Below are 14,889 nucleotides of genomic sequence, written 5' to 3'. Positions count from 1 at the left end.
CCTGCCCAGCGTAAAAAGCAGAGCCTGGGTGCTAATTCCGTTATCGAAATTTGACCTTCTGTTTTTATACAACAGACTTTGCAACCAGCTGTTACAATACAGGACAGTGCAGGGTTAGTGCTGGTAAACGACTGGATAATGCAGAATATAGACCCCATAGTGGTCGTTAGCCTCTTATCCAGCAACTCCGATCCCGACCTCCTCGTGGTACCAGCCGGAATACGAGCAACCTTAGCGGAGATCGGGTAACCAACCCCGGTGGAAACTAAGGTCGTATACTAACCGGGAAGGAGGTATAGCGAGTCTCGGTACTATAAGATGGCAGCCTCATCGCGAGACTCGGTAGTGTTGCCCCAGTACGGCTACACACCTAAATAAAGAAAAACTTACAAAATTCAAGCAAATTCGAAGCGGAATATTCGGCATCGACCTAGGCGACGGAACAAGGACGACGAATGGAGACTCGGTACTTGGAACTGCAGATCGCTAAATTTCGCAGGTTGCGAGCGGGTGCTGATTGAACAGCTTGAACCCCGCAATCTCGGCATCGTAGCTCTGCAGGAAATCTGTCGCAAAGGAGAGAAGGTATGGAAGATGCCTGGCGGAAAGGCCCAGTTTTACCAGAGCGGTGGCGCTACCAACGAACTGGGAACGGGTTTTGTAGTGCTGGGCGGAATGCAGGATTGCGTGATAGATTGGAAGGCGATCAACGAGAGAATGTGTGTATTGAGGATAAAGAGCCATTTCTTCAATTATAGGATCATTAACTTGCACTGCCCGCACGAAGGTAGACCCGACGATGAGAAAGAAGCGTTCTATGCGAGGCTGGAGGTAACGTACGACAGCTGCTCGTCACGGGACATCAAGATCGTCATCGGGGATATGAACGCCCAGGTCGGTAGGGAAGAAATGTATAGACCGGTGGTAGGACCCCATAGCCTGCACACCGACACAAACGATAACGGCCAACGATGTATAAACTTCGCAGCTTCCTGAGGCCTGGTGATCCGAAGCGCCTTTTTTCCCGCGCAAGGATATCCACAAAGCCAACTGGAAATCACCTGACCAACGTGCAATGAACCAAATTGACCACGTTCTCATAGAGGGCCGGTTTTTTACTAACATCACGAACGTACGCTCCTGTCGGGGTGCGGACATTGATTCTGACCATTACCTAGTAGCAGTACATGTGCGCTCAAAGCTGTCCACCGTATATTGGACACGTCAAAGCCGCCCTCCTCGGCTAAACATCAGGCAGCTAGATAACCCACAAGCTGCCGAGAACTACGCGCGTGAGGCACTGCCTTCTTCTGAAGAGTTAGGTACTTCAAACCTCGAAGACGGGTGGGGCAGAATACGCTCGGCCATCGGAGAGGCACTAGGTATTCAGCCTCGTAGTACACCAAATGATTGGTTTGATGGGCAATGCCCAACAAGCGGTGGAGGGGAAAAAACTGCTTGGAAAAATTATCTAAGCATTGCCACTAGAGAGAACCTGGCCAAATACCGACGAGCTAGAAACCAGTTGACCAAGATCCTGAGGAGGAAAAAGCGCCAGAAGGAGGACAGAGATCGTGAAGAATTAGAGCAACTATTCCGAGCTAATGAAACGCGCAAGTTTTATGAGAAGGTGAACCAAACTCGGAAGGGCTACCCACCGAAATCTGACATGTGTAGGGACGAGGGGGGAATCTAATTACAAACGAGTGCGAGGTGGTCGACAGATGGAAGCAGTTCTTCGATGAACACCTCAATGGCGAAGTGGCAGAAGGAGGCGGAACGGAAATTAACCTAGGGGCGCCCATAAAAGATAGTAATGTCCTAGCACCTGATCTCCAAGAAGTCAAACGAGAAATCGGGCTGCTGAAGACCAATAAAGCTGCTGGGAAGGACCGCCTACCGGCTGAGCTTTATAATCATGGCGGAGAAACGCTAGCAAAGGCTCTACCCTGGGTTATTTCGATGATTTGGGACGAGGAAAAGCTACCGGAGGAATGGATGGAAGGAGTGGTTTGTCCCATCTACACAAAGGGTGATCGGCTAGACTGCTGCAACTATCGTGGTATAACGCTGGTAAACGACGCCTACAAGGTACTCTCCCAGATCCTGCTACGCCGGTTGTCACCGATAGCACAAGGTTTCGTAGGGAATTATCAGGCGGGTTTCATGGGGGCTCGCACAACTACGGACCAAATTTTTACTATCCGACAGATCTTGCAGAAATGTCGGGAGTACAACGTGCCCACGCATCATATCTTTATTGATTTCAAAGCAGCATACGATACAGTCGATCGAGACAAGCTATGGCAGATAATGCATGAATACGATTTTCCGGACAAACTGACGCGACTGATCAGAGCTATATTGGATTGAGTGATGTGTTTCATACGCATCTCTGGGACATTCTCGAGTCCCTTCGAGACGCGGCGAGGGTTAGGACAAGGTTACGGTTTATCCTGCATGCTGTTCAATATCGCTCTTGAGGGGGTGATCCGACGAGCGGGCATCGAAACAAGAGGCACAATTTTTACCAACTTCTAGGCTTTGCAGATGACTTCGATATCATTGCCAGGAACTTTGCGACGGCGGAGGCATTCAGATTCAGCGGCGCTTCCAAGCGGGAAATCGGGCCTACTTTGCCCTTCGTAAAACGCTATAATCAGGAAGCGTACGCCGCCGCACGAAGCTAACAATGTACAAAACTCTTATTAAACCGGTAGTTCTTTATGGACTTGAAGCCGTGACGCTGCTCACGGAGGACATAAGCGCCCTTGCCGTGTTCGAGCGGAAAGTGCTGCGGACGATATTTGGCGGAGGACAAACTGAAAGCGGAGAGTGGCGGAGGCGTGTGAATCACGAACTACAGGCACTGCTTGGGGAGACTCCCATCGTACATCTAGCGAAAGTTAGCAGGCTACGGTGGGCCGGACACGTCGTAAGGATGCCGGACGACAGTGCGACGAAAATAGTCCTCTTCAACAACCCCACCGGTACCAGGAACAGAGGGGCCCAACGTGCACGATGGCTCGACCAGGTCGAAAGCGATTTGCGACTTCTGAGACGACTAGGAAATTGACGACGAGTGGCCCAAGACCGAGTTGAATGGAGACGAATGCTTGAAACAGTACGAGCCACCCCGGCTCTATGCTGCTGAAGAAGAAGCAGTGGAGTTAGTGCTACGATCCTATTGACTCTAACAGCCTCTCTCAGCCGAGATCCCAACGTATCCGTCAATTTTTATTCACATTCTGAATACTGGGTTCGCCGTAGAGACGCGCGAACTCGTGGTTCATTCTTCTCCTCCATACACCGTTCTCTAGCGCACCGCCAAAGATGGTTCTTAGCACCCGCCGTTCGAACACTCCGAGCCGTAGGTCGTAGTCGTAGACCACATTTGTTTGTGGAGTTCGTAATAGGCCTCAATTCCGCAGGTAATACGCTTTGTGTGGTGGCGTATGCTCCTTGACTTCACCCTCTGAACGATTCAAAAGAACTCGAGAGTGTCCCAGAAACACGCACGTAGCATATCACTCGTTCCAGGGAAGCTTTGATCAGCCGCGTCAGTTTGTCCGGAAAACCGTACTCGTGCATTATCAGCCATAGCTGTTTGCGTTCAACTATATCGTATGCTGCTTTGAAATCCATGAAAGCATGATGCGTGGGCATGTTCTACTCGCGATATTTCTGGAGGATCCATCGTAGCCATGATAAATGTAGTAAGCTTACCCGGAAAGCCGTTTTCGTCCAAAACTTTCCGTAGCTCTAGTCGGTTTACACTATCATATGCGGCTTTGAAATCAATGAACAGGTGAAGCGTGTGGACTCGGAGTTCGCGGCACTTCTGGAGGATCTGCCGCAGGATGAATATATTGTCAGTCTAATTACATAATATTTATACCGATAAAACTTTAAAACAGAACCAAAAGCAACCCTTACTATAACACATACTTACAGCACTTACTGTAACATACCCTTACCATTACTGTAAACCATACCGGACTCATACTTTCAAAATTCCGAGGATTCCTATTTCATAGTAAAGGAGATTCCTTTGGCGAGTTATAGGCATCCTAGGGATTCGCTTTTTGGACTCTAATATAAGAATCCTGGTCTAATAATCCAGTCGTCGTATGCTCGAATGTCGGCTGGAAGTCTGTTAGAGTCAATAGTATGGTAGCACTAACCCCGCAATTTTATTCTAACCGCTGGCTGCGAAGTCTGTCGTAGAAAAACAAAAGGTCCTTTTTGGTTCGTCCAAGAGTGCTAAAAAATCATCGCTATTTTTAACTGGAAATGCTTTTAAATTAATTTCAATTTTCTGCAACAGTGTCAAAAACTACATGTCACTGTATGTAACTTTCAGATCTCTCACAGCTAGTCAGTTTCACTTTTGTTGGACGAAACGGTTGCTGGTGTTATTAATAGCTATTAATTAAGAAAAATTGCATTGGAATGCATTTATGTCGCCGTGTTAAGCGTAGGAAGAGAGATACGAAGAGAATCTCTCATTTGCACATAAGCCCTTTTCCCATGTTGTGCTTGTTTCTTTAGTGTATCATTTAAGTTCCTAATTGGGGTTGTTACGTCGGTTTACTGATGTTTCGGTACCAAATTTTCGGTAAAATTGCTGATAAATTTTCAAGTAGCGGTTAGGTTAAAATACGTTAAGTTATTTTCAAAATATAAACATTAATAAATTTTAAATATCTGTTCATGTAAGAGAACACGGCCGACTAAAAGTTGTGAAAAATCATATATTTATTGCAGATTTTGATATTTGTAGCTTTATTCTACCAACAAAACATAAAAAGATTACTGCAATACGATCAACCGAGAGAAAAAGACACATAAAGTTTGAAAATCGTGTTTTTACAGCAGAGGTGTTTCATTGTGTGAAGTTTATTCTGAATACTTATGAGTATGATTGTTTTTCATCCACTTTCTGGGGTCATATCATCACAGCTAGTATCAAAATAACGGATTAGATAGAGAGATTCAAAAATAAAATAAATATTATGATTTTTGACGTAGGACTACGTCTTACGGCAAGTTTTGAGAAAGGGTGTCATTCCAAAAAATCGAAAAATGCGAGCGTCACGAAAAATGAAAGGTTTTGAGCGCTAATAGCTCAGGGGTTTTCCGATCGATTTTCAATATTCTTACACCAATCGATCGGAAAATCTTCTAAGAATTGACTCAAATGAAGAAAAGTATAGATTCTTGATGTTGAACTATTGAAAAATTGAAAATAATGAACCTATGTTTTACCAGAATTCTCGCTTCGTGATTGGTCTGAAGATTCTATACGATGATCTAAACCTATAACAATTTGATATCTGTGCTTGGGAAGTGAGCCAAAACAAGTGACAAAGCTTCCTCATTTCAATAAGATTTCTTAACACCGCGGTTCAACCTAGACCATTTTGATGTCCTTGCTTGGGAAGTACGCCAGAGAGAGTGACAAAGCCCCCTCGTGCCAACAGATTTCTTACGAACGCGATTAAACCTAGTCCAATTTGATGTCTGTGTTAGATAAGTGTGCCAGAAAAAATGACACAAGTCCGTTACCCCAACAGATCGCAAATTCTTTACTGCGAGACGATTAAACCTCGGCGAACTTGATATCTGTGTTAGAAAAATGTGCTACAGCTGTATTGTTCGGTTATAATACGACTCTGTATGAATACGCATGCTTGCCGTTTTATTAGAAGTGTAGTGAAAAGATGTGCTGTTGATAAAATAGGATTGAATTGGTAAAATCCCTTCAACGTGGGAAACCATGGATAATAAAAACAATCAGGAAAGCAATAGTTTGTGTTCTTGATTTTGTTAAATTGTTTTCAAATGCACAACCTTTGAGAATTGAACGTATGCAATGTTACTACTTTGATAAATGTTACATACAACGCATGTAGCATGTATATATGTTACATATAGCATGTATACATGAAGAATCGAATGATTACAAGCATGAATACATGCTACTATCACTATACAAAGAGACTTACGTAGTCCTGCGTCACCTATATATGCGGTCGTGTCTTGTACACAACCCCTCTGATTTTCCAATAACTTTTAGTCGTTTATGTCGGCTATCTTCAACATTATTGTCAAAAATTGACTACTTGTGATTCGTCACTCTGGACAAACCGAAAGCTCTTTGCACACAGATCAAAACTTGATCTCCAAGTGTTTTCTTAACAGCTGCACTAGGCGGAGGTCTAAATCTTCGTAAGGTTTTTTTTCGTTTCAAAAAGTATTTCTTATGATTTATTCGTACTATCCAAAATTGAAATAGTTATGGATAAGTGTTTCTGCTAGTATTGTTTAAGTCACGGTAATCGGCCATCAGCGCATCAAAAGACTTATGGTCGGTGTTAAATCAGATTGGACCAAATCGCGAAATTAAAAAAAAGTGTTAATGACGGCAAGCTATCAAGAATTTTCTAAGCTACATTGTACTCTAATCAGACTACATAAATGTTGCAAATAACCAGAGTTTTGAAATGACTTTGTATGATTGATAGCTTTAAATCATATGGAGCAGCAAACTTTAACACGTTTTTCTCGAATTCAGAACTTTGTCACTTGATTTGGTCTGACTCACACCGACCACATAGGCAACAAAAATATTCAAAGATGGGCTGTCTTTGGTCTTCACACTATGAAAACTAATATTTTCAATATTTTTGAAATTATAATTGATGCTTTTGGGACCTAAAATTCCATATGAAAAACACATATCTAAAATTTTCTACAACGGAATATAAGTTTTGATTTTGATCAAAATTTTCGATTTTTATCGGAGCCATGAACGTCCATTTATATTTTTAAAAATGTTGTATGTTCAAGTACTATGTAAATAAAATTCAATTGAATTTTGCTCCTCTCTAAATGTTAATTTTAAACGAAGTTATTAACCTTTTCCCTTGGTTATATATAGCAATAAGAATGGTAAAACTATTGATTTTTTCTCTGCAAACTCCAGAATTGCTTAAGATTATTTTCAATCTAAGTGCCATTCTAGTATGTCAACCAATATAGCAGCGCAGCATGGTTTTTGAAAACTAGATTCAATCAATAATAACAACATGCAGAAAAAGCTATTTTTACCTAACATCATCGCATTGACAGTAATGACACTTCACGTAAGATCGTGGATTGATAACAACCGCATCACAATAGCTCAAACTTCACCTACCGTTGCAAAAATACATAAATCACAATTAAACATTCAATAAATAACAAATAAAACATAGAAAACGACCGGCTACTGATGTGGTTCCGGACTGCCACAGGACGGCACCGCCCCTACGTCCATCCGCCATGGAGCTCCAAGATGGCTTAGCCCCTAAAAGCTTTAGCCTTGAACTCGCCACGATTTGGAACGTAGACATCGTCTGTTATGTGCTGCCATCCGCTAAACTACAGGGACGACAGGAATGGATTGTGCGAAATTTTACGACCATCACCGTCGGATGAAATTCACTGCGATCTCTAGTTTACATAGGACGACGTGTGGACCAAACTCAGAAACCACATGAGTGAACCACAGCTCTCCGGCAGCCGACGTACACGGTACACCCACACACTTCATCGCAACCGAAACCAGTCCGCTGAGAAATTTGTTACAACTTTTGTGTCGGACATGCCACCCACATATGTATTAGTTCTATCGCAACATACAAAACTGCATTTCTAGGCAACACAAGTGGTAGCCTTCGTCAAGGCAATGTTTCTTTGCACGTCAAACATCAGAACCACTACCACTACTGCGCAGCATAGTTCTATGCTCTAACGTTTGTTGATACAACCCTATTCGAGCACGAAAGTGTGCAGTGTCGAATTAAGAACAATAATACAAACACACCAATAATGTAGAGAAACTGTTGCACTAGAAGAAACAGATTTTCAAGTAAGTGTATGTGTGTGTGAAGAGACGGGGGTTGGAAAGAAAGGTTCTGTCCGACGGTGATATAGATTGTGCTCGCTCGCACCACTTACCTTATGAGATCCGGAAGGCGTTCCACAACCTTTGGGTGTGTCTGCTTGAGTGAGTTGGAAGGCGAGAGAGCTACCGTGCAGGCTAGTATGAGCTCGGTAGATAATTCTACCGGATACAAAGGACTTTTCTCCTCCGGTGTCTGTCGGAAAGAAACAAAAGAAATACAGACGTTAATAACTTAGCATGAAAAAGTTAGATCAAATATAAATTCTCTCCGAAAAGCCGAGTCGGGATATATCCGAAGCTTTAGTTATGGGTATCGCTTAACGTAGACACCGTCAAAACGACTCGTTCCAGACGAGAAAAGTATGATAGAAGGAGTGGAGCTGCTGAACGAGATTAGACTGACTCAAACGTGTCAGAGCATAAATTCTCCGTCAGCGTCCATTCGCCAACGCACCCGATAAGTATTCCGCCCGTGACTGTACCTATATTGGGCCACCCCAGCGCAAGCCGGGAATCGTCGGAACGTGTTTCCCCCTCGAACTATTGATTTTCAATTTGTGCTTTTACGGTGAAATATTTTCACTTCTAAAAGTGTCCCATGCGATGGGCCTTTCTAGAACACTGGCACGACACGTGAACGGCGCAGTTATGCTGCTACAATCTCCACATTCTCCACAGTTCCACAACTTGTCAGCACCTATCAGCTATCACTATGCTGGCCGTTGCGTTGGTAGATAAAACTGCGATGCCACGTCGGTCGTTGTTGTGTATATAAAGTGCTCCTCCATTCACATAGGTTGGAGTAAATTGAAACGGAAAATCCGAACGCGACTCAATGGTGCAATAAGGGTTTTCGTTTGCCCCTAAATTTCTACAGCTTTAAGTTGGTCTATTGTTATGTTAAAGAGATTTTTCCGCTGCAAAAATTTGAGTTGTAACAATTTTTTTTCGTTCTATCAGAAGCTTGTTTGTAGTGATGGAGCTTTCAGCGTGTTTTCACATTTTCGTCCTATTCGAAAGATTCTCAAATGCGTAGCAACTTATTGTTATAAAGTTTTTGTAGAAGTACACTAACATTAGGTACGAATATATAAACCTGAAGTACAATTTTAATCTTTGAAGTTCGCATAATCATATTTAAACCTTATTTATTTTCGTATCATATAAAAAAATAGCTTAGATTGTTTCAATCAGAAAATAAAATAGTTATCTGGAATAATCCACCCAATAGTAAAATAAACCTTTGTTGTAGAGGAAAGTCGGCGTGGTTTGGCTTCCTTTCGGCATTTGCCTATAAATCCCGTTCAAAAGACTTTTTAACAATATAATACATCCATTGTAAAGTTCTAAAAATAATTTTCATTGAAAGTGAAGTTTGTGCATAATATAGTTTGGGAAAAAGTTGTTGACTTTTCAATATATTTTTCAACAAAAAAACCCCCCAAAGGTCAAAGTATTTTTTTTTTGCAATTGTTTTCAAGTGATTTTCAGCAACAAAATACAAATTAAATTGAAATTAAAATTACTGCATGGCATCACAAGTTAATATTCAAAAAAATATGATAATCGAATTGTTTGCTAACTTCGCTAGTTCACTATTTTTCATAAAACATTCCTATTGGCAACGGCGAGACACGGATATATGGCTGACACTGAGACATAGCTTTGGCCATGCAAATTTTTTTGAAACCTTTTTAGTTATTAATTGCAAATCAACTCATAGTTCAAGTTGAAAGTCAGATTTCCAGGATTTATCCTTTCTATGAGTATAAATGTATATGTGAAAATAATCGGAATTCCAATCCAATCATACACCGCACAAAGTGCTTTTGTAGCGACCTGAAGTGCAAACTGAGCTCTGCACATAATCGCAAAGATTTCAGCTTTAAAAACGGTGCAGTAACTACCCAATGATTAAGATTCCGAAACCAGACACTGATGAAGCCTGCAAGTCGTAGACGAAATACGTATCTCATCTGTCGCGAAGAAATATACATAGTAGAATTTAATAGGATTCCTCCAATTGCAGCTCACGGCAGTAAACATCAGCACCCGTGCGACCTCCGTGCAAGGAACCATCGGTATAACAGACCACATATTTAGTCGGAAATTTTCCTTTCCATGTAGTCACTCCTCTCTAGGATGAAAGTTACTTGAGAAAGTCCTATACGGAAAAGCATTCATAAGCGTTACATCGCTAGGAGCAGGAGCAAATTGTAGTCAGCAACAATTCACGACCACAATCGAGTATGACCAGGGAAACCATCCACATACTGCCAAAAGCCAATCGTGTGTACTCGATAAGCACATATCAGTGCCTTTTGCTTTAGGTGGAAGTGTAGAGGTTTCATATTGAAACTAGCTTCTTAGGCGGCAGTAGAGTTGTAGTAAATGCTGCAGACACTGCCAATCTGCTATTAAACACATGCTTTGAAGATGGTTTAGCTTTGTCTGAACCCGAACACTTACAACGTCCCCACTCTGCCAACATACACGACAACCATACGCCAGTATTGGTCTGACAAAGAGCGTGTACAACCAGTGTACACTTAAAATATTCTGCACATAACTAATGGTAAATTTCCATATGAAATTCCATATGATCATCATGTGCTACACATAAGCACAATCCGTGTCCACAATAAAATTTTTCGCGTTCACATAAATGATAACTGTTTGGCACATTAAGTTCTATTTTTTTGAAACGATGATTCTACAATTGATGAAGGGACGGTAAGGGAAAGTAATGAAGAAGGATTTTTTGGGAATGGAGGGGAAAGAGTGGAAAGGAAGGGGGGGGGGGGTAATAGGTAGCTACGCTTAACAAGTTGTCGTTGTGATTCCAATCTTTTGTCCAATGCTGGAAGGTGCATGGGTCGAACCAAGCTATAATCAGAGATTATAACCGGATTTGAACCCACACGCCCTGGCAGGTGTATTTGGGTTTAAGTCCCCAAGAGTTGGCAATTGCTCGTAAACATTGCTCGAGGGCCGTGCAAGCTTTTTTTGAAAATAAATATTTGTGGACCAGTCAAACTTAGAGTTGAGAATCAGCCCCACTTACTACAAGCCCATCCGGATCATAAAAGCGCAGAGCGCGAGCTCCAATAGTATTTCTACATCTTGAAAATAAGACGATAGATATTTTGCTCGAATTTACGGAAAATCCAGATTCTCAGCACCACGTTTCCATAACGCTTAGTCTTAGTCTTCTTCTTCTTCAGAAAAGCCACCCCGGCTGCTCGTGCTGTATCAAGCACTCGTCTCCATTCAACTCGGTCTTAGGCCACTCGTCGCCAATTCCCTAGTCGTCTCAGAAGTTGCAAATCGCTTTCGACCTGGTCGAGCCATCGTGCACGTTGGGTCCCCCTGTTCCTGGTCCCGGTGGGGTTGTTGAAGAGGACTATTTTCGTCGCACTGTCGTCCGGCATCCTTACGACGTGTCCAGCCCAACGTAGCCTGCTAACTTTCGCTAGATATACAATGGGAGTCTCCCCAAGCAGTGCCTGTAGCTCGTGATTCAAACGCCTCCGCCACTCTCCGCTTTCAGTTTGAACTCCGACAAATATCGTCCGCAGCACTTTCCGCTCCCGTGTCCTCCCTGAACAGCGTCACGGCTTCAAGTCCATAAAGAACTACCGGTCTAATAAGGGTTTTGTACATTGTTAGTTTCGTGCGGCGGCGTATACTTCCTGATCGTAGCGTTTTACGAAGGGCAACGTAAGCCCGATTTCCCGCTTGGATGCGCCGCTGGATCTCCTTACTAGTGTTGATATCTGCGGTCACCAGCGATCCCAAATACACGAACTCCTCTACCACTTCTAGTTCGTCGCCGTCAACGGTTACCGTCCGTTTGTTTCCTTTGAGCTTCTTCCTTTCATGTATTTGGTGGACAGCGCTTAGTGCCTGCTGCATCAAGTCAAATAATGTGCTTATGCACTTTCCAACTATTAGAATGAGACAGTCATCCGCAAAACCATATGACGGATAGACTCGACCATTGAATTTTCTTAGTAGGCCGTCCGCCACAAGGTTCCATAAAAGAGGCGAGAGAACGCCATGGAACATCCACAAACACATCGCTTCCAAATGCTTGCCTTCCTTAACGATGAAAAAAGCAATCGGTTACTAAGCATTTGTTCTATCCAATTTACGCACGAATCAGAAGGAAGCATTCTACGCGAGGCTACGGGACATCAAGATCGTCATCGGGGATATGACTTCCCAGGTCGGTAGGGAAGAAATGTCTTTACATTTTTGGTGATTGGACCCCATAGCATGCACACCAACATAACGGATTATGAGGTATAATCTTCGCAGCTTCTCGAGACCTGGTGATTCGAAGCACCTTTTTTCTACAAAGATATCTACAAAGCCACCTAGAGGTCGCCTGACCAACATATAATGAACCCGATTGACCACGTTCCCGTAGATGACTGGTTCATCTCTAACATCATGAGGATACGTTCCCTACTGGGTGCTCAACATCACCTAGTAAAAGTTAACATGCGCTCAGAACTGTCAACTGCATACCAGACACGTCAAAACCGTCCTCCTCGGCTGAACATTAGGTAGTGTTAGATAACCTGCAATCTCCCGAGAATTACGCGAATACTGAATGAGGCAACGCCTTCTTCCGAGGAGTTAGTTACTTCAAACTTCGGTGCTACCGCGGTACTAGGTGCAGAGTCACGGAGTATGGAACATGATTAGTTTGATGGGAAATGCCAACAAACAGTGGAGCGGAAAAAATTGCTTTAACAAATTATCTGAGCATCGCCACTAGAGAGAACTTGGCCAAATACCGACGAGCAAGGAACCAGATGACCACGATTCTGGGGAGTAAATTTTTATAAGTTTTACGACAAGGTGAACCAAACTCGTCAGGGCTGCACACCGAAACGTGACATGCGTTGGGATAGGGACGAGGGAAGAAATCTAATCACAAACGAGTAGGAGGTGATTGACAAGTGGAAGTAGTTCTTCCATAAACACCTCAATGGCGAAGTTGCAGAAGAAGGTGGAACAAAAGTTATCCTAGGAGTGCCCAGGAAAGGTAGTAATGTCCCAGCACATCTCCAAGAAGTCAAACGAGAAATAGGGATTGCTTCGGCAACAAAACTGAGGATAGAAGGAGTAGTTTGTCCCATCTACAAAAAGGTTGATCAACTCGACTGTTGCACTTTTCGCAGCATAACGCTGGTAAACGCCGGCTACAAGGTACTCTCCCAGATCCTGTTACGTCGGCTATCACCAATAGCACAAGGTTTCGTAGGAAATTATCAGGCGGGTTTCATGGGGGCGCGCTCAACTACACACCAAATTTTTACCGTCCGAAGATCTTGCACAAATGTCGGGAGTACAACTTGAACACGCATCACATCTTTATTGATTTCAAAGCAGTAGGGGAATGTCGTCGTGGTTGGGCCGTCTTTTGGTCCATGAATTCCATTTTAAAAGAAGTTTCGGAAATTTAACAAAGGTCTCAATACAAAGGTCTAAATACGAGCTATTAATAAGACCTTTGTTAAATTTCCAAAGTTTCTTTTGAAATGAGATTTGTGGACCAAAAAATGGCCCAACCACGACGACAGTCCCCTACACGATGCAGTCAATCGAAAGCAGCTATGGCAGATAATGGCAGACTGAAAGCGGTATCTAATAGTAAGAGAGTAAGAGGCTCAAACGAAACAACTTCTAGTAAGCACATATTTCAAATAATATTTTCTCTATCCCGGTAATTTCGACTAGATTGTATGTTTTCATCTACAAACTAGTACTTTCATTTGGAGTCCCTGCTGATTTTTTAAATCCTGAAGAGCAGCATGAATGGATGATCTCATCAAATAAAACAGTATGTAGTTGCAGATCAAGTCTTTCGGATTATTGAGAACAGTATTCGCGATGAGTAGTTTGAAACTGAACTAAATTTGACCGAAAAAAGTAGCGAAAAGATACTATCGTGGATGTGGTCTGTTAAGCGGTATATTTGTCACTAAGCTGCCGACTGCTATCTATCGATATGCAAAGAGCATTGCTACCTGATGTAATTAATCGATTCGCGCGATCGGATTCTGATACTAATTAATTGAAACGGGCAAGCGAATTTTATGCATTCTTGCAGTTTGTCGTCCCTAAATTACGACATGCTTTAACACAGTAGGTAGAGAATTTTCCGTTGTTCGTTTCAATAGCCATCAACAATAGTCACAAGTCACATGTCACATTTCTTTAGACAACTGAAACTATACCAAAATTAATTATTTAGTGCGATATAAGCACTCTCGTTAAAAGATAGTCACTTTAGCTTAGATGGTTGGCTTCGTTTAATATGTACATGTGAGGTTAGTTACCCACAACAAATCCAAAAAAAAACACCATAAACAATTCTATCCAACAGCACATCAATTATCATTCCGCAAAATTATTGCTTGAACCCGTTGAACTTTTGTGTCGAAAACCAGCGTCATCGCGACTCTAACGCTCAACCAAAGCGTGCTAGCAATCACCAAATCATCATCAACATCAGCATCATCACCACCACAGTTCCAGACTTAACGACCTTGAAGCAATCAATCAAACACCGCCTGATTCATCTCACTTAAAAGCCCGATAATGCAACCGCCGAGCAAGGCAACGAACGCCGAACAACGGGAAGGGTGTGTGCAAGTGAAAGCGGACGAAAACCGGACACGTATATAAAGATGATTTTTACGAGATTTCAACCACATAAAAGTGAAGTCTAATCTAGACAATTCTTTTAATCTGCACATGAATCCATTAGGACTTTGCTTCGATTGCATGTGCTACAAAAAGTGGGGATATTTTACAGCTTCGTCGAAACGTTGCGCAAATTCTTCATCCAGACGTCCTGTCCACCCATCGCGATGTCCGAAGGGGAAAGATGCAAAAATACATAAAGTAAAACGCATCGCGGA

At 42.6% G+C, this 14,889-nt stretch overlaps 1 protein-coding gene across 1 annotated transcript in view; it reads right to left on the bottom strand.

Annotated features, from left to right (window-relative positions):
• Nucleotides 1–14,889, bottom strand: part of LOC128741779 (S phase cyclin A-associated protein in the endoplasmic reticulum) — a 97,485-nt gene that overhangs the window by 62,064 nt on the left and 20,532 nt on the right. The window contains exon 8 of the mRNA XM_053837813.1: nucleotides 8,005–8,144. Within this exon, the coding sequence (XP_053693788.1) occupies nucleotides 8,005–8,144 (140 nt within the window). The remainder of the gene's footprint in view (nucleotides 1–8,004; nucleotides 8,145–14,889) is intronic.

This window comes from Sabethes cyaneus, chromosome 3 (assembly GCF_943734655.1).
Source record: "Sabethes cyaneus chromosome 3, idSabCyanKW18_F2, whole genome shotgun sequence".
Lineage (NCBI taxonomy): Eukaryota > Metazoa > Arthropoda > Insecta > Diptera > Culicidae > Sabethes > Sabethes cyaneus.
The sequence above is the reverse complement of the archived record's forward strand: the minus strand, read 5'-3'. Positions and strand labels throughout refer to the sequence as shown.